We start from the raw sequence: 25,582 nt of genomic DNA, 5'->3' as shown, positions 1-25,582 counted from the left end.
ATAAATCAAGCAATCTGCCGCAGTCAGAGGCACAGAGGGCCCTGCATTCCTTGGACCTCAAGAGGGTCCTCAAGTTTGACCTCTCTTGGACGAAATCCTTCAGGAAGTCTTAGGCATTGTTTGTGAAATTTGGGTGCTCCTCGCCCGGCTCCCAGGCTTCCAAGGCTTCCATCACCCGTTGGATGATTCAGGCCATCTCGGAGGTGTGCAGCCATTGGCAAATCTGTTCCTGAGGGGATTCATGCCCATATGGTCAGAGCGAAGGCCATGGTGTTTCCGAGACATGCTTCTTGGGATGTCATCAGCAAAGTGGCTACTTGGGCCACTCCGTCGGCCTTCTGTAGGCACTACTCACTGGACACCAGCTCCTTGCATGATGCAGAATTTGGTCAGGTGGTTCTGCAGAACCATTTTGTTTCATCCTAGATATGAGGACAGATATCACCGCTCCAACCTATGTTCTTGTTTGGTGGAATACCCCACAAGGATGGAAGAAAGGGCACGGGACGTATGAGTAATTAAAGTAACTCACTGTAGTGACTAGAGTACTCATAGTCCATAGTCCCCTCTCCTACATATGTCCCACCCGCCTCCCCCCCACTAGTATGCCATGGGTAATATGTAATAAGAGTAGCCAGGTATTTAAGCGTCTGATGTGACTGAGCTGAGGTGCTGGAGGGCGGGCCTCGGCGGGGAGTTCCCACACCGAGGCCGCGCCCCAGCACGCTAAAGTAAATTTAAAGGGGAAGCTCAATTTTTCACTGCCAAAGTTTCCGGTACCGTCGTCATGTTGGGGGACGCCCACAAGGATGGTGGAAAGGGGACTATTGACTATGAATACTCTAGTCACTATGGTGAGTAACTTAAATTGATAATTCCATAAACTTAATTTCCCACAGAAGTTGACGAATGTATACCATCTCAACAGTATGAAGCTTACATGCTTTAGCCGTACATGTACGGGTACGGCACTTCAAGCTTATACACTTCAGCTCTACACATACGGCACTGTAGATCGGGACACCAATAATTTTGCTGTGCAATCGCCACGCTCCAACTCAAAGTAGCTGGAATAGATTTACGGGATTCATGTTTATCTCATCATCAGCTTTGTGTCTTGCTCCAGAGTTGAAAACAAAACCAATTTGTTCACACTTGCTCCTACAGGAAAGACTAGCAATATTGTCAATATTGTCTACAAAGAAGCATCGGTTTAGATCATTAAGATAAATTCCAACTAGGACTGAAGTAGGAATTACTGTGTGCAGCACGGATACACCTGCTAGTATATGATAAAAGGTGTGAAATAATCTGGAGATATTGCATTTTTTTTGTTGCATTGTGGGTCTGGCATGGTGTCATAAAGGAATGTCCTCTTTTGTCTAACGTTTAACAAAAATTAAGACATATTCAGATTCAACCACTATATTGCAGTTGAATGCGCAGCATGCAACCATATAACGTGTACCAAGCTGCACAAGTGCTGCTGCAGGAAAGTAACTTTTTCCTTACAGAATGATACTCTTTTCTTTACCATCTGTGCTGTTTTCCTCCCTTCACAGAAATGGCTTCTCTCAGAAATCTCCTCCGTTCTTAACATATCTGAAGAATATCCTTCGAAAATATCCTGATGGAGGGCAGATTTTGAAGGTATTTTTTTTGTTATTTCTGATTATAGTGCATACTAAACAAGAATTGAACAATTCATTTGAGGTTGTTGCAACCCTCGTGGTGTATCACAATCATAGAAATATATAAAAATAAATATTTACTGTTGTTTTGCTCTTTTTTTATTAATGAATTCATGACACCAGACCTCACCGTTCATGAAGTTACGTCCCCAAGAACGCATCATACAAACCCACAAACCAACACAACTTTGTTTTATATATATATATATATCAATGTATATATATGCATATATGATATGATACGATATTTTATTTGTATCGCGCCCATACGCAAGGGTTTCAGAGCCCGATGAGGCAACGGAGAGGAAACATGGGAGGACAAAACGACGATCTTACTAGGCACATTGACATTGAGAACATTTCTTTTTTTTTAAATGTATTTTTATTTTTACAATAACAATACAAACACAGTATCATTTCCAAGGCAATTGAGTATTAATAATAACTCCCCCAATCCCTCCCTCCCAATTGGACCAAGACCATAAAGGTATGCTGCAGTCAATATGCGACGGGGTTTCTTGTGGGCTGACCGGGTCCCCCCCCCCGGACGAGCCGTCCTCATTTGCACAGAACAGGGTCACTGTGTGGGCCACCCACTGTAATAGATCTTCTGAGGTGTCCATGTTTTGCTGCCGCTGTGCCAGTTCCCAAGCCCCTGTTTCGGCTGTGGACCATCTCCGTAGATCCTCCCACCACAACGCAATGTTGGGGGCCCTGGGGCTTTTCCAGGCCATAGCAATACGTCTTTTTACCAGAATGAACATCAGGTCCTTAAGTCTATTTAGAGGCCTGTTCTTCTTACTTTTCGGGTATGAGCCCAAGATGCAAGCTTTGGGCGATTGCACGTCCAATGTGATGTCAGCGTCGGCTGCCTTTGCTTGGATTTGAGACCAGAAGGCTTGTATTGCCGGGCGCCCCCAGAACATGTGGGACATTCCAGCGGAGGATACGTGGCATTTGGGGCACGTCATGGCGCCCGTACTGTTGAATTTGGAGATAAGGAGTGAGGTATGTCCTGTGAATGATGTAAAATTGAATGAGCTGGAAGCAAGCGTTTCTAGATACTTTTTTTGTGGTAGCGTGTTATAACCTCCCATTCTTTGTTTTCGAACAGCACGCCTAGCTCAAGTTCCCATTTTGCTCTGCTCTTAAGCTCGTGTTGCGAGGCACAACTGAGCAGGGTCTCGTAGAGCCTCGAGGTTTCATGACCTCCCTCTACTGCGCACAGCAAGTTCTCTATGATCTCATGCCGGTGCTGAGGGTTTCCATCTCTGGCCATCGTTTCGTGAGTGTTTACCACCGCACCATGTAGGAGGAATTGACCAGGTGGTATTCCCGTGGTCTCCTGTAGTTCGATGAACGGGAGGATGCCCTGATCATTCACTAGGTCACCCAGGGTAGCGATGCCGAAGGGTTTCCATACATTCCGGATCACTTTCTGGCCCTCCGGTCTGCCTGACATGATTGCAGCTATCGGGATCTGCGGGGGAAAAAGGGTCGGCCAGATCCGGAGTTTTGCAGGCCCGCCTCCAAATCCGGGTGCCCAGGCGGATTAGATATGAGTCTTGTTGCTTTGCGTCCGGCTCGGACCAGAGTAGGTCTCTAAGCAGCTTCTGGGAGTTTGTGGGCTGTAGCAGGCGAGTGTCCGTAGTGGCGTCGTCGGCCATCCATTGGATCACATGTTTCAGTTGGCCTGCTACATAGTAGAGTTCGAAGTTAGGAATTTTAAGGCCTCCTCTGTCATACGGTCTTTGCGTTGCGTCAAGGGTGACTCTGTGGCCCTCATTACAAGTCAGGCGTTAAGGGTTTAATGGCGCCGTCGGCGCCGTTAACCCTTAACGCCTGACTCACACTTTAACGCCTGCTTTTGCAGGCGTTAAAGTCCAAGGCGCTAAGCGACCTTGGTGCTAATTACGGCACCGTAATTTACGCCTTCCCCATCCCCATTATGCCCTATGGGGCAAAAATGGGAATGGGGAAGGGCAAATGGTGAATGGGGAATTACCGCCCCACTCACCTTGGAATGGGGCGGTAATTCCGCCATCCACCATGGCGGAATCCGGCATGGACCATGGTGCTGATAGCACCATGGTCCACCGCCTGACTTGTAATGAGGGCCAGTGTCTTCCTTCGTGCCATAGAAATTTCCTGCAGTTTGTTTAGCTCCCTGAAGAAGCCCTGCGGGAAATAGTACGGGACATTGGTGAAGAAGTATAGTAGCCTTGGCAGTGCTACCATTTTAAGAAGCCCTGCTCTGCTGGCCACCGAAAGAGGTAACTTACTCCAAAAGTCCATTGATTTGACTAAGCCATCTTTTGCCCTTTCAGTGTTCAGTGCGTGTTCCGTCCTGGGGTCACAGTGGATCTTAATTCCCAGGTATTTAAAGGAGGTGGGTTCCCATTTAAGAGCTAGTGAGGGTAAATGTTCCATTTTAATCGTGCTTAGGGCGGCTAGGGGATACAGACAAGATTTATCGTGGTTGATTTGGATCCCCGTCCATCTATGAAACCCCTCTAGTGTCTCCAGAATGTAGGGAAGTGTGTGTTCCGGTTCCTTTAAGTAGAGAAGCATGTCATCAGCATACATAGAGACTAGGTGGGTCACTCCATTTATTGTTATGCCCCCATCTCCATATTCCTGCCTAAGATATGCCGCCACCGGTTCAATAGCTAGGATGTAAAGTAATGGGGATAGTGGGCATACCTGCCCGGTCCCTCTGGAGAGGTTCCATTTGTCAGAGAAGGTATAATTGGTTTTCACTCTGGCTGTGGGGTCCGTGTGTGTGAGTTCGACCCAATTTAGGAAGGCTGGCCCTATCCCCATCTTGGCCAGGGTGGCATGGAGCCATTTCCACTGGACTGAATCAAAAGCTTTGGAGGCGTCCAGGGACGCCACCGCGCATTTTCCGGGTTCGCCACCCGTGCTGTATATGACGTGGTGCAGTTTGTGAAGGTTTTCTGTAATGGAGCGGCCCTGCACATACCCTGTCTGGTCATGGTAGATTAAGTGCGGGACGGCTACCTGTAGCCTCCTTGCCAGAAGAGCCGTTAGTATCTTATATTCTCCAGCATGGGGTCTGGCATGGATTCACATGCTCATGAATATTCCCCGTCGTCAGGCTGGGAATCCTCGGTAAAGAAAAAACCAGTATCAGTTTCGTTTCTGATCTGTCTTTCGTAGTAATAACCAATCACTGGTCTCTGCGTCATACTGACCACAGCCAATGACTGCCCTCTACCTAAGCACCGCCTCTGGCAGCCATCTTCAGATTTTTACCGCACGTTCATGTGTTGGGATCCTCGTGCTATTGCTCTCGAGCGTTAGTGCTATTTTTTCGCGCTTTTTCACAAAAACTTCGATTCTTTCGGTCAAAAGAGCCTCAAGCTCCACCGATCCTACATCCGATCAACGGGGACCCGTGTCGAATTCATCTGTGCCCCTCAAGGGTGAAGATTTCGTCGAGCTACACTTCGGAGGACTCCAGAAGCTTCTCAGGCCCGGTCTCGGAGATGGCCCAGGAGAAGGGAAGCTCGACGCCCGGAAAGCTGTTCAGGGCCTGCCCTGGATGCCAGCTGCAGAACGTCTTCAAGGAGGACGAACACTCTTTCTGCCTTTACTGCCTTCATGGGGACAAGACGCACGTGGAGAAGGACTGTGCGTTTTGCGGCAACATGTCGGAACGGACCATGAAGGACCGCCATCAACGTCTCGCCAGCTGGCTGGAGGGTAAGAGCCCGTCTGGCGAGAAGAAGAAGAAATCTGAGCGGTCTTCTAAGACCTTTGAGGGCGCCCCGGCGACGGGGGCCCAACATAAGGCCAAGCACCGCGAGTCCGCTGGCACCGGGAGCGCCGAACGGTCGGGCTCTACGGGCGCCAGGCAGGGCGCACCCTCCCCGGCACCATCAACCACGAGCCAACGCTCTGGGTCGGGTAAGAGGAAGGCCGAGCACCCGGCGAAGCTCCTGGAGAGACCCCGGTCGAGCTCTAAGGCAGAGGAGGAGCGTGGCAGTGCCCCCTCCCTCAAGGATAAGGCGGTGAGCGCACCTAAGGTGGTGAAGGCCTTGATCCATTCGACCAAGCCCTCTATCGAAACGGTCGCGGCGGCCCTGGCCCAGCCTGTGGAGGCTGCACCAGTGGTGGCGGCCTCGGGGCCCAGAATCTCCCTGCCTCCTCGGAGGGAGTCTTCTTTCGTGCCCATCGATAGGACCCCCGTGAAACACTCCGTGGGGAAGAAGGGGGGGCAGGGCGTCGTCGTAGATTCGGCCTCAACCTCAGAAGAGGAACTGATCGAGGTCTTAAGCCACGGCCTAGGCGTGGAACAAGACCAGCCCGTCGGAATGGGCCCCGACGCAGGTGACGACGACGACATCGTCGAGGATACCGACGGGGCCCCTGCTCGCCCGTCGGATTCCCCTCTGCCAGCGCCGCAAGACAACTCAGCGGCCATTTTGTTGGCTATACAGTCCTTATGCTCCGAGATAAGGACGAGACTACCGTTACCGACGGAGGAACCTCTCCCGTCGGGGGATCCAGAACCGGGACCTTCTGGTGTTCCCCCTACCAAGAAAAGAAGGATCCATCCACCGCCTCCTTTTCAACCGTCGCGCCCCGTCCAGCCCTCCTCCCCGTCCACCCGAGGGGATGATACGGGGACTGACACGGCAGCGACGGGTACGGACGACGAGGCATACGACGAGGATTTTCCGTCGTCGCCTCCCACCAGGGCTTCTCCGCCCGACGAGATTGGATCGTTCCACTCAATGATCGCCAGGGCATCCGAGCTTTTCCAACTCTGCCCTGAGGAGAAGAAAAAGGAAGGCTTCCTTTACCAACGGCGCGAGACCAAGAGGAAGACGGTCCTCGCAGTGCCTCTGTTGGACGACATTTGGGATGAGGGCCTTTCCCTCCTCAAGAACCCTTCCACGACGCCAGCGAAAAGAGACCGGTACGAGAAAAAGTACCGGGTCCCGGACTCGGCCCCCCTATGCCTCCGGGCGCAGCCTACCCCGGACTCCGTCGTCTCCGCGGCAGCCAGGAAGAAAGCGGGGGGGGGTGCGGCCTCCACGTCGACTTCCCCGCCGGACGGCGAGGGAAAGAAATTGGATGCCATGGGACGCAGAGTCATCTCGTCGGCGGCGACGACGATTAAAGCGGCCAACGCCTTGGCTATCGTGGCCCGCTACGACAGGGAACTCTGGTACAAGATAGCTCCCCTGCTGGATTTTCTGCCGGACGACAAGAGAGCGGAGGCCCTTGAGATCCTGCAGGAAGGTGAGGTGGCCTCGGACCACGCCATCACCGTGGCGACGGACATCGCCGACACTGGGTTCCGCCAGATGGGCAACGGCGTTTGCCTTCGACGTCGCGGATGGCTCAAGGCTACGGACTTTCGGCAGGACGTCCAGACCAGGGTCCTGGACATGCCCTTCGACGGGAACAACCTGTTTGGGAAGACAGTGGACGATTCCCTTCAGGCCATCAAGGCGGATACTGAGACGGCCCGGGCCCTTGGAGTACTGCAGCAACGGCGGACGCCCTTTCGGAGCGGCGGAGGCAAGGGCGCCTCCAAAGGTTCCGGCGGCGGTTTCGCTTCCTACCGTCAAGCGGCCCGCTCGTCGTCGCAAGAGGCCTACAGAGGACGAGGCAAGTCTGGCGGCCCCCGCCGTCGTCGCCAAGGAGGCCAAGGCGGCAAGGCCGCGTCCAAGCAGGATTGAACCGGCCGTGGGGTCGGGCCCCCACCGAAGCACCCCGGTGGGAGGCCGGCTGGCGGGCTTCGTCAGCGTGTGGGAGTCCATCTCCACCGACCGTTGGGTGCTGGACGCCCTGGCCCGGGGCCACGCGCTCGAGTTTCAAAGAAGGTGCCCGCGCGTCCCCCCCGTGGCCAGGAAAGAACTTCACGTCCCTCAACTTCTCCTGGAGGTAAAGGCGATGCTCAGAAAGGGCGCCATCGAACTCGTCCCAAAGAGGCTTCGGGGCTCCGGAGTCTACTCGCGTTACTTCCTCGTGAAGAAGAAGACGGGAGGATGGCGCCCCATCCTGGACCTGCGACGCCTGAACAAGTTCATCAAGGCGCAGAAGTTCCGGATGGTCACCCTCCAGCACGTCCTGGGTCAGCTGGAGGAAGGAGACTTCCTATCGTCGTTGGATTTGGAGGATGCCTACTTCCACATTCCCATCCTAAAGGGGCACCGAAAATTCCTCAGATTCGTGGTCCAAGGGCGTCATTACCAGTTCAAAGCCCTTCCCTTCGGACTGCGGTCGGCTCCCAGGGTTTTCACCAAGTGCCTCGCACCGGTGGCGGCGCAGCTGCGCCGCGAGGGGATTCACGTCTACCCCTACCTGGACGACTGGCTCATCCGCGCCAAGACGAGGGAGCTCGCCGTGGTCCACACGGCAAGGACCGTCCAACTCCTCACGGACCTGGGATTCTCCGTGAACTACGCCAAATCCCACCTGGTGCCCGCGCAAGTCGCACTGTTTCTGGGAGCGAGGCTCGACACAGTGTCCCTTCTGGCCTCCCCGTCGGAGGAGAGGACCAGGACCATCTTGGGCAAGGTGCAACGGATGTTGGTGGCCGACGCGGCCAAGGTGAGGTCCATCAAGTCCCTCCTCGGGATGATGTCTTCCTGCATCTACCTCATTCCCATGTGCAGGCTCCGGATGCGCCCGTTGCAAGAGTTCCTGGATGCGCGCTGGATCCAGACGACGGGCAGCTTCGAGGAAAGGATCAAGCTCGTCGAGAGTTTCCGACGAGCGATACGGTGGTGGGGCACCCGCGCGCATCTGACGGCGGGCATGGACTTCCAGACCCCAGCCCACCAGGTGACTGTGACCACGGATGCCTCCCTAGAAGGGTGGGGAGCGCACACCGAAAATCTGCACGCAAGGGGACTCTGGCTCCCGACGGAGAAGTCCCTGCATATCAACGTCCTGGAGCTCCGTGCAGTGTGTTGGGCCCTCAGGTCCTTCCTTCCGTCCCTCAAGGGCAAGGTGGTGAGGATCTTCACCGACAACACCACCACCATGTTTTACATCAGGAAACAGGGCGGAACCAGGTCCCCAGCGCTGTCCAAGGAGGCGCAGGACCTGTGGCATTGGGCCGTCGCCCAAGGGATTCTTCTGGTGCCGTTTCATCTGGCAGGGATAAAAAACACCATCGCCGACTCACTCAGCAGGGAGCTGCGCTCGTGCCACGAGTGGGAACTACGGCAGGATCTGGTGGATCGCCTCTTCCGACGGTGGGGCACACCCCAGATCGACCTGTTCGCGACGGCGACGAACACCAAGTGCCGGAGGTTCGCCAGCAGGTTTCCCCAGACGAGGAGCATGGGCGATGCTTTCTCGTTCCCCTGGGAGGGCCTGTTCCTCTACGCGTTCCCTCCCTTGCCTCTGCTAATCCGGCTCGTCAACCAGCTCAAGAGGTCACGGTGCAGGATGATCCTCGTCGCACCTGCGTGGCCGAGGCAGATATGGTTCCCGGACCTTCTGGACTTGTCGGCGTCCCCGCCAATCAAGCTGCCGGCGGACGCGGATCTACTCTCCAGGGAAGGAGGCGCCATCCTCCACCACGACCCGAAGTCGCTGAACTTGCAGGCCTGGCTCCTGCAGCGCTAGAGTTTGGAGGATACGACATACCGGCCGATTGCAGAGAGGTTCTTGCAAAGGCCAGGGCGTCCTCGACTCTTAAATGCTACGGACACAAATGGAAGAGGTTCTCTGTCTGGTGCCACGCACAGAAGATTAACCCTCTACGGATTACGGCTCCCCAAGTGCTGCCGTACCTGCTGACGCTGGCCAAAGCTGGTCTGGCACACGCGTCCATCAAGATTCATCTTGCTGCGATCTCCCGATACACCAGAACCACGGGCCGGACGTCCTTGTGGTCTCATCGTCTGGTGAAAGAGTTCATGAAGGGACTGTTCAGATCGTTCCCGCCGGTGAAGGCTCCGGCCCCGGCGTGGGAGCTCAACGTGGTACTGACCAAACTCATGGGACCTCCGTTCGAGCCTCTGCACTCGGCCCCGTTGAAGTTTCTATCGTGGAAAACAGCTTTTCTCGTGGCCATCACCTCCGCACGACGAGTGGGAGAGATCCAGGCCCTTTCCTGCAAGGCCCCGTACTTGACTTTCCACGACACGAGGGTAGTGCTCAGGACGCACCCCTCCTTCATGCCCAAGGTACCGTCGGACTTTCATCTCAACGAACCCTTGGTGTTACCTGTGTTCTTCCCGTCGCCTTCGTCGCCGGCTGAGAGGACTTTGCACTCGCTGGATGTAGCTAGAGCGCTGAAGTTCTACGTGGACCGCACGAAAGGTTTTCGGAAGACGTCACAACTCTTTGTGAACTTTGGACCTGTCAATCAGGGGAAGGCTCTCTCGAAGGCTTCCATCTCCAGATGGCTCTCCGGCTGTATCATGTACTGTCACCGGTTGGCAAACCGACCGCTGCCTGGCCGTCCGAGAGCCCATTCCACCAGAGCGATCGCAGCTACCACGGCGTTCCTATCTGGTGTGCCCCTGCTGGACATATGCAGGGCTGCTACGTGGAGGTCGACGCACACCTTCACGAAATTCTACTGCGTCGACCGGGATTCCAGGGAGGAGTCCAGGGTCGGCCAAGCAGTGCTGCGCAACCTGTTCGCCTGAGGTGAGCCTGGTGAGGAGGTAAGATGCTTAATGTTGAGTTGATGTGATGCTTAATGTTGAGCCTTTGCCACCTCCCGTGGTTGTGCATGTGTGTACTGCTATGTATTCTTTATTCATGAGCATGTGAATCCATGCCAGACCCCATGCTGGAGAAGGAACAAGTTACTTACCTGTAACTGTTGTTCTCCAGCATGGGTCTGGCATGGATTCACATGCGAACCCTCCCGCCTACCCCTCTGCGGCTCTTCACTTGGTCATACTGCCACTTCACGTGCTTCCAAATCTGAAGATGGCTGCCAGAGGCGGTGCTTAGGTAGAGGGCAGTCATTGGCTGTGGTCAGTATGACGCAGAGACCAGTGATTGGTTATTACTACGAAAGACAGATCAGAAACGAAACTGATACTGGTTTTTTCTTTACCGAGGATTCCCAGCCTGACGACGGGGAATATTCATGAGCATGTGAATCCATGCCAGACCCATGCTGGAGAACAACAGTTACAGGTAAGTAACTTGTTCCATCCACGTTTAGCATGGGCAAGGGCCTGTACGAACCACATTCTGAGCTGTCTTTATCAGGTTTTAGCAGGGGGATGATAATAGCCTCACGCATGGTGTCTGGGAGGCGGCCCACCTTGTATGCCTTGTTGTATACCTGGGATACTAATGGGGCTAGTATGTCCTTGTAGGTCTTATAAAACTCAACAGGAAGTCTGTCAGACCCTGGTGTTTTCCCAGAGGGTAGTGTTGTGATTGTGGCCTTGACCTCGTCTGGAGTAATGGGGCCGTCCAGAGTCTCGGTCATGTGTTGTTCTAGGCGTGGCAGCCGGATGATGTCGAGGACATCTTCAGTGGCGGTGTCCATGGGTGGTGCGGGGTCAGAGTATAGGGCCTGGTACAACTTTTTGAACGCTATGTTTATCCCAGCTTGTGTGTGGGTGTTCAGGCCGTCTATGTTCCGGATTGGACAGGTGGGTGCTCTGTTGATTTCTCGCTTGTATAACCACGCGAGCAGTTTGCTGGGTTTGTCGGCTAGGGCATGGTTCCTTTCGATGTGTTTCGCGTAGCTTAGCTTCCCCAGTGTTTCCCAGTGTTTTAGGCAAGCTTGTTTAAGTTCTATTACTTTATGCCTGTGGGCCGGGTCTGGGGATAGTGTTGATTGAAGGTCTTTCAATTCTGTTTAGGTGCGTGCTAGCAGGGCCATGGTGAGTCTTTGGGCTCCACCGGCAGCAGCTATCATTTCTCCCCTTATCACTACGTTATATGCCTCCCATGCTGTACTTATATGTTGGACGCTGTCTTTGTTGGTTTGCCAGTAGTCTGCCGTGCCTTGTCTGATTTGCTCATTAAAGGCTTTATCTAACAACGCCTCGCATCTGAGTTTCCAAGTAGGGACGGGGGGCCTAGGGGCTGTTAGTGTCCATGTGGAAATCGGGGGGGAGTGGTCTGACAGCACTCTAGCCAAGTACTGTGTGTCATCGAACAGGGCAATGTGTTCCCCGCTAACAAATAGGCAATCAATTCTAGTGTGGACATTGTGTGGGGGCGAGTAGAAGGAATAGGCTCTGATTTCGGGGTTCTGTTCTCTCCATAGGTCTTTCAGGGCAAATTGATGCGTGAGGCTGTTCAGTATTTTGGCGGGTGGGGAGGATCAGATATGCTTGCTGTCTGATCTGTCTATGCGAGGATCCAGGGTACAATTGTGGTCACCTCCCCATATTATTATGCCCCCTTTACATGGGTTCAGGCGAGTGTACAATGAGCGAAAGAAGACGGTGGCATCATGGTTAGGGGCGTAGGTGCTAATTAGGCAGAGGTCTCTACCTTCAATGGTGCCTTGAACCAGGGCCATTCTGCCTTCATTATCTGTTTTGGTGTGGGTCAGGGTAATAGGAATGGAAGGGGCGATCCATATCAGGACTCCTCTTGCGTACGTGGAGTACGCTGAACCTATTAGGGTTCCTCTCCAGACTTTGGCCAGCGCTGCTAGTTTGGTTGCATTTAGGTGTGTCTCTTGTAGCAGGGCGACCCCTACTTTGTGGCGTTTCATGAAGGCGTGGATGCGGTGCTGTTTGACATAGGCTGTTTAAGCCTCTGACATTCCAGGACATGATTCTGATTGTGTCAGCCATGGTCTGCGTGTGGTTGTGAGTCTGTGGGCGGTCCGGGGCCGAGGTCCCATGTGGGCCCGGTCAGGCCCATAATGATACTGCAGCAGATGGTCTTGGTCTGTTCCGTGTGCAACTTTAACTGGGTTCCCGTCTTGGGGTTCCCTTCCCAATATACAGTAACTTTGAACTTTCCCCTAAACATAACACGTCTAGCGAGGTTTGCCCCGTTCTGACTTTCCTGTTTCCGCTCCATGGAATTAGGTCTCTTGGTGCCCTACGGGCGGGTGAACTACCCAAACTGATCCTGAGGCTAGGAGTAGCTTCTACTTCTGGTGGTTCAGCTCTGAAGCATGTAGCTCCGGTTGCCTCTGGGTTGCCGCGTTGAATAGTGTAGAGCAGAGTATCAGGTTAGCGCTGCCTGGGGGCGGTGTGAGTGGGCACCCATGTTGCTGATGGCTATGGTTTGCGCTGTTTCGGTTCTTGATCGGGGACCTGCTCCCTGTCCATCCATTCGTTGGCTTCAGCGGGCGTGTCGAATAGGAGGGCTTTGTTGTTATGAAGGACCTTCAATCTAGCCGGGTATAGTAGCAGGTAACGCAGGCCGGCGTTTTTCAGTCTGGCTTTGGTGTGATTGAAATGGGCCCTGCTTCTTTGGACCTGTAGGGTGTAGTCGGGATAAATGGCGATCTTTGCAGAGTCTCATTGTATGGAGCCGCCCATCCATGAGAAGGCTAAAATTGTCTCTGTGTCCTTATAATTGAGCACCTTGGCTATGAAAGGTCTGGGCGGGTTTCCCGGGGGCGGTCGTCTGGCAAGGGATCGGTGGGCTCTCTATGGCGAAGCCTTGTGATAGTTTCCCTGCTCCGATTTCATGTATGAGAAGGTCTTCAACGTAATTTGTGGGGTTGTTGCCTTCGATTCCCTCGGGCAGGCCGATAATTCTGATGTTATTTCTGCGGGCCCGGCCTTCAGCCTCATCGGCTCTGTCCTCCAGGTTCTTCACTCTCTGGGCCAGGATGTCTACCTCCTTTAGAAGTTGCGTTTTTGATTCAGTGTTGTTTCGCACTTGGGTCTCAAGTGCGTCCGTTCTACTGGCAATGGAGCGCACATCCTGCCTCAGAAGGTTCAAGTCAATGGCCACTGCGTCTATTTTGTTCTCCATAGTTTTTTTGGAGTGTCATGATAGCCTCCAAGAGTTGCGAATTCGCCGGTTCGGGTGTCTCCTCGTTTGAGGCCTCTCCGATGGCGGGGCTGGCGTCCGGTCTGAGCGCCCCAGAGGCCGCGAAGGTCTCCATGGTGGTTTGCCTGTGTTTGCCACGTGCGCCCTTGACAGACATAGCTTCTGGAGCAGGGTAGCCCGCCAGGTCTTACGTGGGCGTTTGGCAGCGGGGGCAGCCCGCTCTGTGGTGGTGCTGTGACGGAGTTGGAGTGGACCAGGGGGCGCCCGGGCAGGTAAACCCCTGTGTTGTGTAGGCCCAGCGGGGCGGGTCACTCTGGTCCAGGCTCCGGTGTTGGTCACACCAGTGCGCTAGAGTTGGAGGGATAGCGCACTGTTACAGGGTTCCGGCCTTGCTGTAGACTTATTGAGCTGTGTGCTTGTCTCTAAGTAGCAAAGTGTCCCTACACCGTTAAGCCCAGGGTGCGAGGAGGAAACTCGGTTGAAATGGGTCCATTTGGCAGGGCCTTGAGGGGGTGTTGCCTCTTGTGTGCTGCGTAGGGGCTGCTGTGGTCGCCGGGCCCTACACTTCTGGTCGCTCCTGCCTGGTCTCAGGCCTCAGCGTGGGTCAAGGAGCGGTGTTGGCCGGGGGTCCACGGGCCCCTGGGCTGACCCGGCGGGTTGCTTATGGTTCCGGGTGCCCACTGTGGAGGCCCCTGCGGGAGCCCTGAGCCTCGTGGTGCTGCGAGGGGGTCTCGGGGGTCAAGGCCCCGAGGCAATACGCTGGATTAATGGTGACCCCCCGAGCCCCCACCCCCGACTCCTTACCGCCTGGTTGCTGGCTGTCCCTCCTGCTCCTCCACGTCTTCGAGTGGGGTCTGGGCCACCCCGAAGCTCGATACTCCAGCCGAGGCCGGCCCCGGCAGCCTCGGCAGTCCGCTGCTGGACTCGTGGGGCCGCCGCGCGCAGCCCAGTGCCGCCGCGGCCCCCGGCCAGCGAGCAAGCGCGTCTGTTGACTAACGCTCCACGAGGGCAGCGCCGCTCGATTGTCCTGTTGGTGGAGTGATGGGCGCGGGGCCCGGTGGCGCCTCTCGTCTTCACGCCCCCCGGTCTCACCGGGGGGGCTCGCTGGACTCCCCACCCAGACCGCAGCCCTTGCAGGGGGAGCCGCGCCGCACCTTCAAGATGAGCCGAGACGGCTCCGGGCCACCCCCACTTTGCTCTTGGCTTATATTACGCGGGCACTGTACTTCGTTGCCGCCTTCTGTCCGCGGCCGTTCTCGGCCCTCTTACCTTCGCCGGCTCGGGGGCCCCAGGGCACAGGTCCCGGCCTCTGTCTGTCCGGGTTATTCTTGCAGCCGTGATCACGAAGCCCCCGACTCCCTCAGCTGTGGCAGGGTGCTCCAGGTCTCAGCTGTCCCGCGCCGTCACAGTGTAGTGCGCAGGCAGTTATGAGGAGAAGGGTCTCGCGGTGGTCGCCATTTTCCAGACACAATGTTTTTCTTGTCCTTGTTGTGGTGGTCGAGCTGGTGGACGAAGCTGCTCCAAACTTCAACATCGAGTGCCCCAGGCAGTCATTGTCGATTGAGGAGAATTTCATTTGTTTTGGTGTTTAAGGGCTAAAGTTAGCGGCGGATCATTAGGCTTATCATACGGAGCTGCTGGAAACACGGCTTTCCTACATGGCAGTTAGCCACGCCCCCCGACATTGAGAACAATTAAGTGCAGGGGAGAGGGAAGGGGAAAAGTGCGAGGGGGAGTGGAAAGTGCTGAACAAGTGAGAGAACAACAAAAGGTAGTGCGGCCAGCAAGTGGTAAGTGCGAGAATAAGGTATAGCCAGCAGGTGTCTAATAAGTGCTGTAAGGGGAATGTAGGGTTGCAGAAACAGACCCAAGTGCAGGGTTTCCCAAGACGCAGTGCGGGTGTGTGGCTGGGAGGGCAGGGATCTGGGCCCGAAATCAGAGGGTAACCAGGTGCCCGGTGCCAAAGCAGACAGATTAGCAGGGGAGAGGAAGCGCGAAGGCAGAAGCAAAGGCAGAGGAAGGTCTTGAGGTGCTTCCAGAACCGGAGATTGTTCTCAAGTTTCAGAGAGGCAGCGAGGCTGTTCCAGAGGGAGGTCACAGCTCAGGAAAGGGATCTACCACCAACTCGTTGCTTGTAGAAGCGACTGACCCTGAGGGAGTTGGAGGTGAAGGAGCAAAGAGCTTGAGTAGGAATGTATTTACTGAGAGAGTTGAAGGTATTGCGGAATCAGGCCCCAGAAATCCTTGTGGGCAATGGAAAAGGTCTTGGATTTAATCCTTGCAGCCACTGGGAGCCAATGAAGAGATTTCAGGGCTGGAGAGATACGATCCCAGGGCTTGAGGCCAAGGACAAGTCTCGGGGTCCTGTTCTGGTGACCTGCAGAGGTCGGCGATTGGTTGCAGGCAGATTTAGAAAGCGGCTGTTGCAATAGTCCAGCCTCGAGAGAACCAGAGCTCTGGAGACAGTGAGCTTCTGGGGAAAGGAGAGGAAAGGAAGAATACCTCTGAGGAGGTGCAATTGGTAGTTAGATTTTTTTGAGACGTCAGAAATGTGAGGAGAAAAGGAAAGCGTGGAGTCAAAGATGACCTGAGGTTTTTAGCCACGCAAGCGGGGGCAGGGAGAGGGCCAAGGGAGGCCAGCCAGGGAGTTACAGGAAAGGAAGGTGCAGGTGTGCCGATGAGGAGGATTTCTGCCTTACTGGCATTAAGGCAGAGGTCGTTGGTGGCGCACCACTCCTGGATTGCATACAGACAGCTGGAGATGAGAGAGGGAGAGGAGGTGGCAGAGGGGAGTCTGAAAACAAGTTGGGTGTCATCCGCATAGCATTGAAAGTTTGAGCAGTGAGCAGCAATGCAGCGGGCGAGCAGTGCCAGGTATTGGTTGAAGAGCCAGGGAGAGAGGTTAGACCCCTGAGGGACACCACAGGTAGGAAGTGAGATAGAGGAAAGGAAGGACCCAAGTTGGACTTGGGAGGGTCGGTTGGAGAGGAAGGAGGTCAGCAAAGCCAGGGCTTGATCAGTGATACACAGGTTATCGCAGAGGTGCTTGAGCAGGTTGACATGGTTGACCATGTCAAAGGCAGAAGAAAGATCAAGTAGGATATATATATTTCCACTCTCCAAAGCGTGCAGAGAAATAATCCCTTTCACACTAATTGAGATACACAAAGAGCCCAGGCACTCGTAGATAAGTGAAAAGTATAGTTTATTAGTAGTGAAGAATAAATTACAAACCATAAAAGATTGACAAATGCGTGCACTTGTGTACAGGCGCGATATAAAAGCCATATCATTTCACTATCAATACATATGCACTTTGCTATTTGTCCTTCTTATGTGTTAGAAGAAGGCTAGCCTTTGCTCAATTTTGAAGCTTTGATTTGTATCCTATTTAGGAACAGTGGACACCTATCGTCTAATGTTATTTATCCATTATTTACAGAAATTATGTTTGTATTACATGTATTTCTCCAGCATGGGGTCTGGCATGGATTCACATGCTCATGAATATTCCCCGTCGTCAGGCTGGGAATCCTCGGTAAAGAAAAAACCAGTATCAGTTTGCTTTCATCACTGGACCAATTTTGCATACTTGTGCACTTAGGTCTTTAATCATACATATCTTTATTTCAGATTTCGGAAAATGGATGCATTGGCACTTTCTGAAAGGTGACATTAATACTTGCATGCACTTTTGTATAACCCATATCAGGTTATAATGCATTTGCACTTTATCGAATGATTTATTTACTAACCGCGCCACATGCCCATGGGCCTCCGATCACGGACACACAACAGACAGAACAGAGCCTTACAGGAAAACAGTAGATCCAAGAGCCGGTAGACAAAAGAGAGAGATCCAGACTAATTAATCAGGTGGTGAGTTAAAAAGAAGTGTCTTCAACTTTTTTTTTTAATCTACCATTGTCGGGATAGCTCTAAGGCTATATGGGAGCAGATTCCAGGCAGCTGGACTCTGAACATTAAAGCTGCGCCCACCAGCCTTAACAAGTTTAAATCTGGGCTGTGCAAGTCTGGGTTGGTTCTGTGACCTGAGAGTACGGGACGGAGCATATGGCCGAAGACGGACCGTGATATATTTAGGAGCAAGATTGAGAAGGCATTTATGGGTCAGGGTAAGGATTTTATGCGTTATTCTAAGCTTCACAGTCAACCAATGCAGTTCCTGCCTGGACGCAGTAATGTGAGCTTGTCTTGACAGACCAAGGACAGCACACACTGCTCCATTCTGCACAACCTGAAGAGAAGATAGATTAGACACTCAAAAGGCTGTTGCAGTAGTCCAGACAGGAATTAATGAGGACAGTGGCAAGTGTTGCTGCATTTTCGTGCTTCAGAAACGGTTGAATGTTGCATAACAATTTGTTAATCAGGCCACAGGAGGATCTGGTCTGGGCGACATGCTGATTCATAGTGAACTCAGCATCTAAAACAACACACAGGGTCTTGACCTTCTTTGCCACGGGAATCGTGGTGCCAAGGATGAATAAGCTCTTGTATTCGGGCGAGAGAGATTTCAGTTTAGAGCTAGAGACGACAATCAGGAGTTTTGTCTTCTTGGTATTCAGTGCAAGGGAATTGGAAGCCATCCAGGCATGGGTTGAGGCATAACTAGAGTTGAGGTTGTCCAGGTCGTCGGAGTAGGAGCCAGAGACATTTATGACGACCTGGGTGTCATCTGCATAATTTGCATACTGGACACCCAGGCTGTCAAGAAGTCGCAGAAAGGGAATAATATAAATGTTGAACATTGAGGGGGAGAGACATGACCCCTGCGGGGCACTACATGTACTCTGGGTAGGCTTAGAGAAGACCTCACCAACGCTCACTCTGGCATTCCAGGGCCCTACAAAAGAAGCGATCCATTGAGTTGCCTCAGGAAAACATCCAGCTGCAGTGCGGAGTCTATCCTCTAACAGTACATGATCAACATGATCAACAAGATCAAAAGCAGAGGACAGATCCAGCAGCATCAATACTGCTGGTTTCCCAAGATCAATACTATGTAGAAGGTTTGCCTTAAGGTCAAGCATGGCAGTTTCAGTGAACCCCATTCTGAACTCCGACTGGTGTGCCAGGGGAATGTAATTCCCCTCGACAAATTTCTGAAATTGGGTATAGGCCACTTTATCCAAAATCTTAAAAAGAAAGTGAATGTTTGTATTAGGATGGTACTTATCCACAGAGAAGGGATCGCGATTCTCCTTTTTTAAAAGAGGGGTGACCCAGGCCTTTTTCAGAAATTATAGGACTGACCCCTCAGCAAAGACCCCTCCGATTAGGAGAGCTCTTATTGCTCAAGCTTTGTTTACGCATCAGACTTAATCCAGAATACATTTGTATACATTATGTTGTCCATAAATATGGTTTGATTTAAGAGGAGGTTTCTTATTGTCTTAGCATACTCGACTACCATGGGTGCTCTACTATTAAATCATGCATGAGCTTTCTATCTGCTTGCAATTTTAGGAAGTGGATTTACACATTACAATATTGTTTTCTTATATTGGTTGCATGCAACTATTAGTACCTTTCATTAGGGCCTTTGTGCTGCTGCCTAACCAGTTGCTTACACCATCCATGCGAGGTATGCCCGGAATGCGAGGATATTTTATCTCGCACCGGCAAACTACTGATAGAAGTCGCACTAGCGAACTGTAGCTTCTTTAGTCCTTCACAATACCAGGCTCATTTTTTGTCAATCCGTTCAGATTTTATCACATTATATAATACATTGGGTATCAGTAGGAACGGCAGTTCACATACACCGCTCCAAGATGAACTCCACTGAATCTGTTAACGTCTCCATGACCATCAGTCTGGCTTCATAGCAGCCAGAGACACAGAAACTGCTCTCCTGAACACCTGTGAAGATCTGCTCTCTAACCTCGACTCCAACTCTCCCTCTGTCCTCATCCTCCTTGGCCTTTCCTCTCTTTTCGACACAGTCAATCATGCCACCCTGATCAACAGAGTGTGAACCTGGGCATCATGGATCAGGCCCTGGCGTGGTTTACCGCCTTCCTCCTGGACCGTCCCTTCCAGGTCCAACTTGGGTCCTTTCTCTACCACCTCTCTCTCCACATGTGGTGTCCCCCTGGGCTCTATCCTCACCCCCTGGCTCTTCAATGTCCATCTGGCCCCTTTGGCCCACCTGATCTGCACCTTCTCTTCTAACTTTCAGTGTTATGCGGATGACACTCGGCTCTCTTTCATGCTTCCCTCAGCCTCCTCTACCCCCTCCCTCATTCCTGACTGTCTATCCGCTATTCAGGATTGGTGCGCCTCCAACGATCTTTGCCTTAATGCCAGTAAGACATCCCGACCTTGCCAGAAAGGCCCAGTCCCAGCTGCACCTCCTCAGAGGTATTCTACCTTTTCTCACTTTCCCTCAGAAGCTCACCATCTCCAGAGCTCTGTTTCTCTCCAGACTGGACTACTGCAACAGCCTCTTTCTCAATCTGCCTACCGCTACTCTTTGCCCGTTTCAGCTAATCCAGAACAGGACTGCCTGTTGAAACATGCCTATTGAACCCAATGTGCTCTTCGGTAAGGCTGTCGAAGACGCCCTTAAGACAGCCAAGGACGAGTATGACACGCTTAAATCGTTGGTCAACTCACCAACAAGTCTTCCGGGCAGAGGGATAATGGCAATTTTCGCTCTTTTCGCAGCCAAAGTTCTCAATGGGGATCCAACTACAGTCAAAACCAGGGTTCCTCCTGGGGAAATAATAAAGGTCAATCCTCCCATGTTCCTGTCGTCACAGCATGTTCCAGGGGAACTCAACTCTCTGGCAGACCCATTAAGCAGAGATCCCCTACCAGAGGAACATGAGTGGAGTCGTATAACACCTATTCTCTTAATGGGGTTTCCCCACAATAGACTTATTCACTACAAGCGAAAACAGTCAATGCCCAGACTTCACGTCCAGGTTCCCCCAGCCAGGCTCCAAGGGGAACGCCCTATGGATGAACTGGTCAGGGAAATTTGCTTACGCTTTTCCCCCAACGCCGCTCATGAGGCAGGTGGTCAACAAGATACACAAGGAACCGATGACGCTCATCCTAGTTGCTCCTATGTGGGCAAGACAGCCATGGTATCCACATCTGCGCAAACTGGCAATGTGCGATCCCATCAAACTCCTGTGCCAGTACAACCTACTCACTCAGCACGCGGGTTCTAACAGTGCACCCGCAGCCTCACTCAATGAACTTGGCAGCATGGCTCCTGATGTCATAGAGTTCGGACATCTCAACCTGCCACAGAGCTGCATGGATTTTTTTTTTTTGTTACAATTTTTATTAACTTTTACAACAACCAATCAACAAAAAATAAACCCAACAGTGCATGACATATAACTTCAAGCGTCATATATAATATCGTAAAATGTCCACTGCCTCTCCATTGCCCTCCCCCATAACTCGAGCCTACTCCACTTCGCCGTCCACCATTGTTTCCTCTATGGATACCTCCCCCTCTGTATTCTTGGGGGAATCATGTTTGCTTAGGCAGGCCTGGGTGGACCCAGACAGTGTGGCCACTAAGTGTCTCAAGGCCATCAGAGATTCCGCTTCCTCATCCCCCCCCCTATTGGCCACCTCATTCCATACCGCCGTTTCAGCTTCTGCCCATTTCTGGAGATCATGCCACCAAACCTCTACCTTTGGTCTATTGTTTGCTTTCCAACCCATGGCTATTCTGCGCTTGGCAAGTATATAGGCCAAGTCCTTGGGTTTACTCATGTGTTTCAATTTGCGTGGTCTATAAAAAACCCCTACCATGCATGCCCACACAAATTCCACATCTAGCGTGATCCCTTTCTCGGTTAAGCGGTGGGCTACTTATCCCCTAAATTTTCCAATTTCCGGGCATGCCCAGAAAATATGTATCATCCCTGCATTTGTATTTCTGCGTTCTTGAATCGAGCGATCCTCTGGGGGGTCATGTACGCTCTATGAGTAACATATAGCTGGATCTGTTGCAGCCTCGCATTCCTGGACACTTTTTTGTGGTATCTCTGAACCCCCACCCACAACCCGTCATTCATGGGTTCCCTGGCTTCCACTTCCCAGTCCCGTCTTAGCTGGGTCACCTCCTTTCCCACTGCGGACATCAACAGTTCATAGATTCGAGAGACCTCGTGCCCCCCCTCTGAGATATCATAAATTGTTTCTATGGCCGTGTCGGGTTGGTCTTCCAGCGCTATTTCGGACCATGTCTCTTTCACCCGCCGTACCAGTCTGGTGTAAGTAATATACTGCCCTGAGTGTAGACCTGTTTCTTCTACCAGTACGTTAAATTCCATTACCTTCCCATCTTGCCATACATCTCCCAGCATTGCAGTGCCCACCAGTACCCAGTGCTTACGAATTGTCTACCTCAGTTGCTCGTCCACTCCGGTCAATTCCACTAGCGGCACTTGTGGAGAACACGGGGTCGGGTTCTCCATGACCTGGCAAGCTTTGCGCCATATCTTCCATCCCAGTTTTAACATCCTTGTACACCCTTTTAGCTCTGGTTTTGGCAGCCATATCCATTCTTTCAAAAAGAACGGAACACATTCAGACCTCAGCAATCTGGACTCCGATGTTGAGTCTTCCGTTAACCACTTAGCCACATATTGTAGTTGACTGGCCAAATAATAGACTTCAAAGTTGGGTGATTTTATGCCCCCTTTATTATACATATTCTGCAGTTTCCACAGGGCTATTCTATTCCTGGTATTGTGCCATATGAACCCTCTACATATACTTTGAAGTTTAATGAAGAATCTCTTGGGTATCATATATGGTATATTCACAAAAAAGTGTAACAACCTCGGCAATACCACAATCTTCAACAATTCCACCCTCCCTACCATGGCCAAAGGGAGCTTAGCCTGGAATCTCATACTATTCTCTGTTTGCCACTGCCTTCTCTGTGTAATGTTTGTATTCATCTTCTACTGTGTGATAAATAACAATCCCCAGGTATTTAAAGGTTCTTGTCTCCCAATGTATTTGTAATACTGGTAGATTTTCTCGTGGAATCCCCTCATATCTCCCCAGGGGGAATATGCATGATTTCTTAGGATTGACAGTAATGCCAGAGAGCAGCGCAAATCGCTCCATGACTCAGGATACCTCAATTATAACAGCATATCATCAGCATACATTGATATTAAATGTGGCCCTCTTGTCATGTAGATCCCCACCTCCTCATATTGTTGCCTCATATATATCGCTAAGGGTTCCAGTGCTAGGATAAACCGCATCGGGGACCATGGGCATCCCTGTCTGGTGCCCCTGCTAAGTTGCCTCCTCTCTGAGATGATCGCTCCCGTCTTGTCTCTAGCTAGTGGCTTACTTTACAGTAGTTTCACCCACTTCAGATACCCGGGCCCAATTCCGTATTCTTTTAGGGCTGCCATCAGCCAAGGCCATTTGACAGAATCGAAGGCCTTCACCGTGTCTAATGAAATAATTGCAACTTTGTGCGAGTCCCGTTCTGTTTGCTCTATGACATGGTGGAGCCTTCTGAGATTGTCGGATATGCTTCTGTGAGGGACATATCCGGTCTGGTCAGGAGGTATGAGTTTTTGAATAACTTGTCTCAGTCCATTTACCAGCACAGCAGTGAGTATCTTGCTGTCCTGGTTCAGCATGGATATCGGTCTATACGACCCGCAGTTCGTGCTTGGCTTGTCAGGTTTGAGAAGCGGAATAATAATTGCCTCTCAGGGATTTCGGCAGTATCCCTATTTCTAACGCTTCGTTCAACATTGCCAGTAACGGGGGGAGCCCTTCTATCTTATATGTTTTGTAGAACTCACAGGGGAGTCTATCCGCTCCCGGGGCCTTGCTAGTAGGTAATAACTTAATCACTGCTTCTAATTCCTCCACCATTATTGGGGCCTATAGGTTCTCTCTCCCTCTCTTCAGTTCCCAATTTAGGCAAGCCAATATCCTCCAGTGTTTCGACCATCTCACTCCATTTACCCCCTCCAACGTCTCTATACAGTTGCTGGTAGAACTCCAGGAACCCACCGTTCACGGCCTCTTGGGTGTCGAGTATTTGTCTATTCTCCCCCTTATTGCTCTGATCGTTCGCCTGGGTGTCTCTTTTTTTATACAACCATGCTAGCAACCTCCCCGGCTTGTCCCCACCAGCATGCTGCCTCTCTATGTATTTCTTGTAGTTCAAGTTGCATAATCTCTCCCAGTGCCCTCCACACTCCTGCTGCAATTGACTTATGATTTCGGCTTCCTCAAGGGAGTTCTCTCCTCTATGCATAATTGCCTCTAATTTTGCCTCTGCCTTTTGCAGCTCCTGCGTTATACCTCCTTGCAGGCCTTTGGATTTAGATATAGCTGCTCCCCTCACCACCACCTTGAATGCCTCCCATAGAGTGCGAGCCGATTCTATGCTTCCAGTGTTATTTTCGAAATATTCTACAATTTCTTTTCTCAAGTCCCCTCTGAACACTGGGCCTCATTCCGGGCTTGGAGGTAAGTACAGGTACTTTCCGGCATGGCGGAAACTACAAGACCCGCCTGGTGACAGACCGCTAATTGCGGCGCATTACGACATCGCGGGCACGCGCTTTCCGCCATGCCGGAAAATTACCTAGCGGCATGCCGTAAAACCCCCTACCGGCATGCTGCGAGACGTACTTAACAACACCGCCACGGACGCAGCAGCATCTGTAAATAACGGTGACCGTAATTTACGGATTCCGTAAATTACGGTCACCGCAAAACAACGGAAGCAGAAATAACGTCATCGCACAGGAACGGGAAGGAGCACGGCGGCCATCTTTAAAAACACAATCTATTGCCATCCTCATCAGGCAGCACCATTGGGAGCTATCCGAAGTCTGGGGAAGGTCCACACACCCAGGAACAATGCCTAAAGCCCCAAAGAAGTCTGAGGACCGGCTCCGCAAGAAGAGATTCAGCCCTGAAGAGCTTCAGGCAATGGTGGACAACCTGGCAGAGCACGCTGACGTCGTGTTCAGCACCAACATGTGTCGAGAGGCAATAATCCGGAAGAAAAACATCTGGGCACAAACCGCCCAAAGGGTGAGCGCAGTAGGCACCACCCCCCGCACCCTGAAGGACTGCTGCAAGCGGTGGGATGACTTGCGGGTGTGGAGGCTCCTCTCCACCAATCAGTCTGGCACTGCAGACCGGAGGGGGCCCCAAGTTCCCCAATGAGACTGGAGCCATGGGAGGAGACATGCGCCTCATTGATCGGGACTGAATCGATAGAGGGCGTCGGCGATATGGAGTGCGGGGCAACGTCGTCTGCCGATGGAGGTGAGTGTCCAAAGACAACACTGGCAATGGCATTTACATGATGTATACTCCCCCAAGGGCCGTCAAAGGCACCTTGTCATGCTGCCTTCCCCCCCCATCCAAATAATGCAGAGCCAACTGCCACGCAATCAAGGGATAAGTGCAAGTACATAACGCACATCAACCATAGTGCACTAACTTGCACATCCCATTATGCACACTGTGCAGCAGGTTCGGCAGTGTGCGAGCCAGACTGCACATTACCAGGGCAGGATGAGTCACTCCGACACCTGCGTCCATGTAATACACATGCATATGTACTAGTGCTGTTGCAACGTCCAAAAGGCCACAAACCCCAAATGACTGAAATGTGAATGCAGCCATCAATGTAATTAGCGTCTCAAACAATCACTCATGCCGTCCCTCTCTTCTACCCACACAGGCACCGAGCATGAGAGCAGGGAGCCCGAGACAAGCCGTCCAACCACCTCCACGGGCAGAGGCAGGGTCTGACGCATACCAGCCCGGACAAAAACAGCCACCCCGGCTCCCCAAAGGTCAGTGGAGGATGCACCACCCCAATCCCTCCCTGCATCGGCGCCTGCCACGCTGCCCACCCCAGGGTCGGAGGAGTCTAGCATTGCTGGGGAGGTGGCAGC

At 52.3% G+C, this 25,582-nt stretch overlaps 1 protein-coding gene across 1 annotated transcript in view; it reads left to right on the top strand.

Annotated features, from left to right (window-relative positions):
• LOC138454024 (sacsin-like) overlaps positions 1 to 25,582 on the top strand; it is a 465,635-nt gene that overhangs the window by 118,507 nt on the left and 321,546 nt on the right. The window contains exon 3 of the mRNA XM_069607010.1: positions 1,563 to 1,650. Within this exon, the coding sequence (XP_069463111.1) occupies positions 1,563 to 1,650 (88 nt within the window). The remainder of the gene's footprint in view (positions 1 to 1,562; positions 1,651 to 25,582) is intronic.

This window comes from Ambystoma mexicanum, chromosome 1p (genome assembly GCF_040938575.1).
Source record: "Ambystoma mexicanum isolate Mex_15411 chromosome 1p, UKY_AmexF1_1, whole genome shotgun sequence".
Classification (NCBI taxonomy): Eukaryota; Metazoa; Chordata; class Amphibia; order Caudata; family Ambystomatidae; genus Ambystoma; species Ambystoma mexicanum.
The sequence above is the reverse complement of the archived record's forward strand: the minus strand, read 5'-3'. Positions and strand labels throughout refer to the sequence as shown.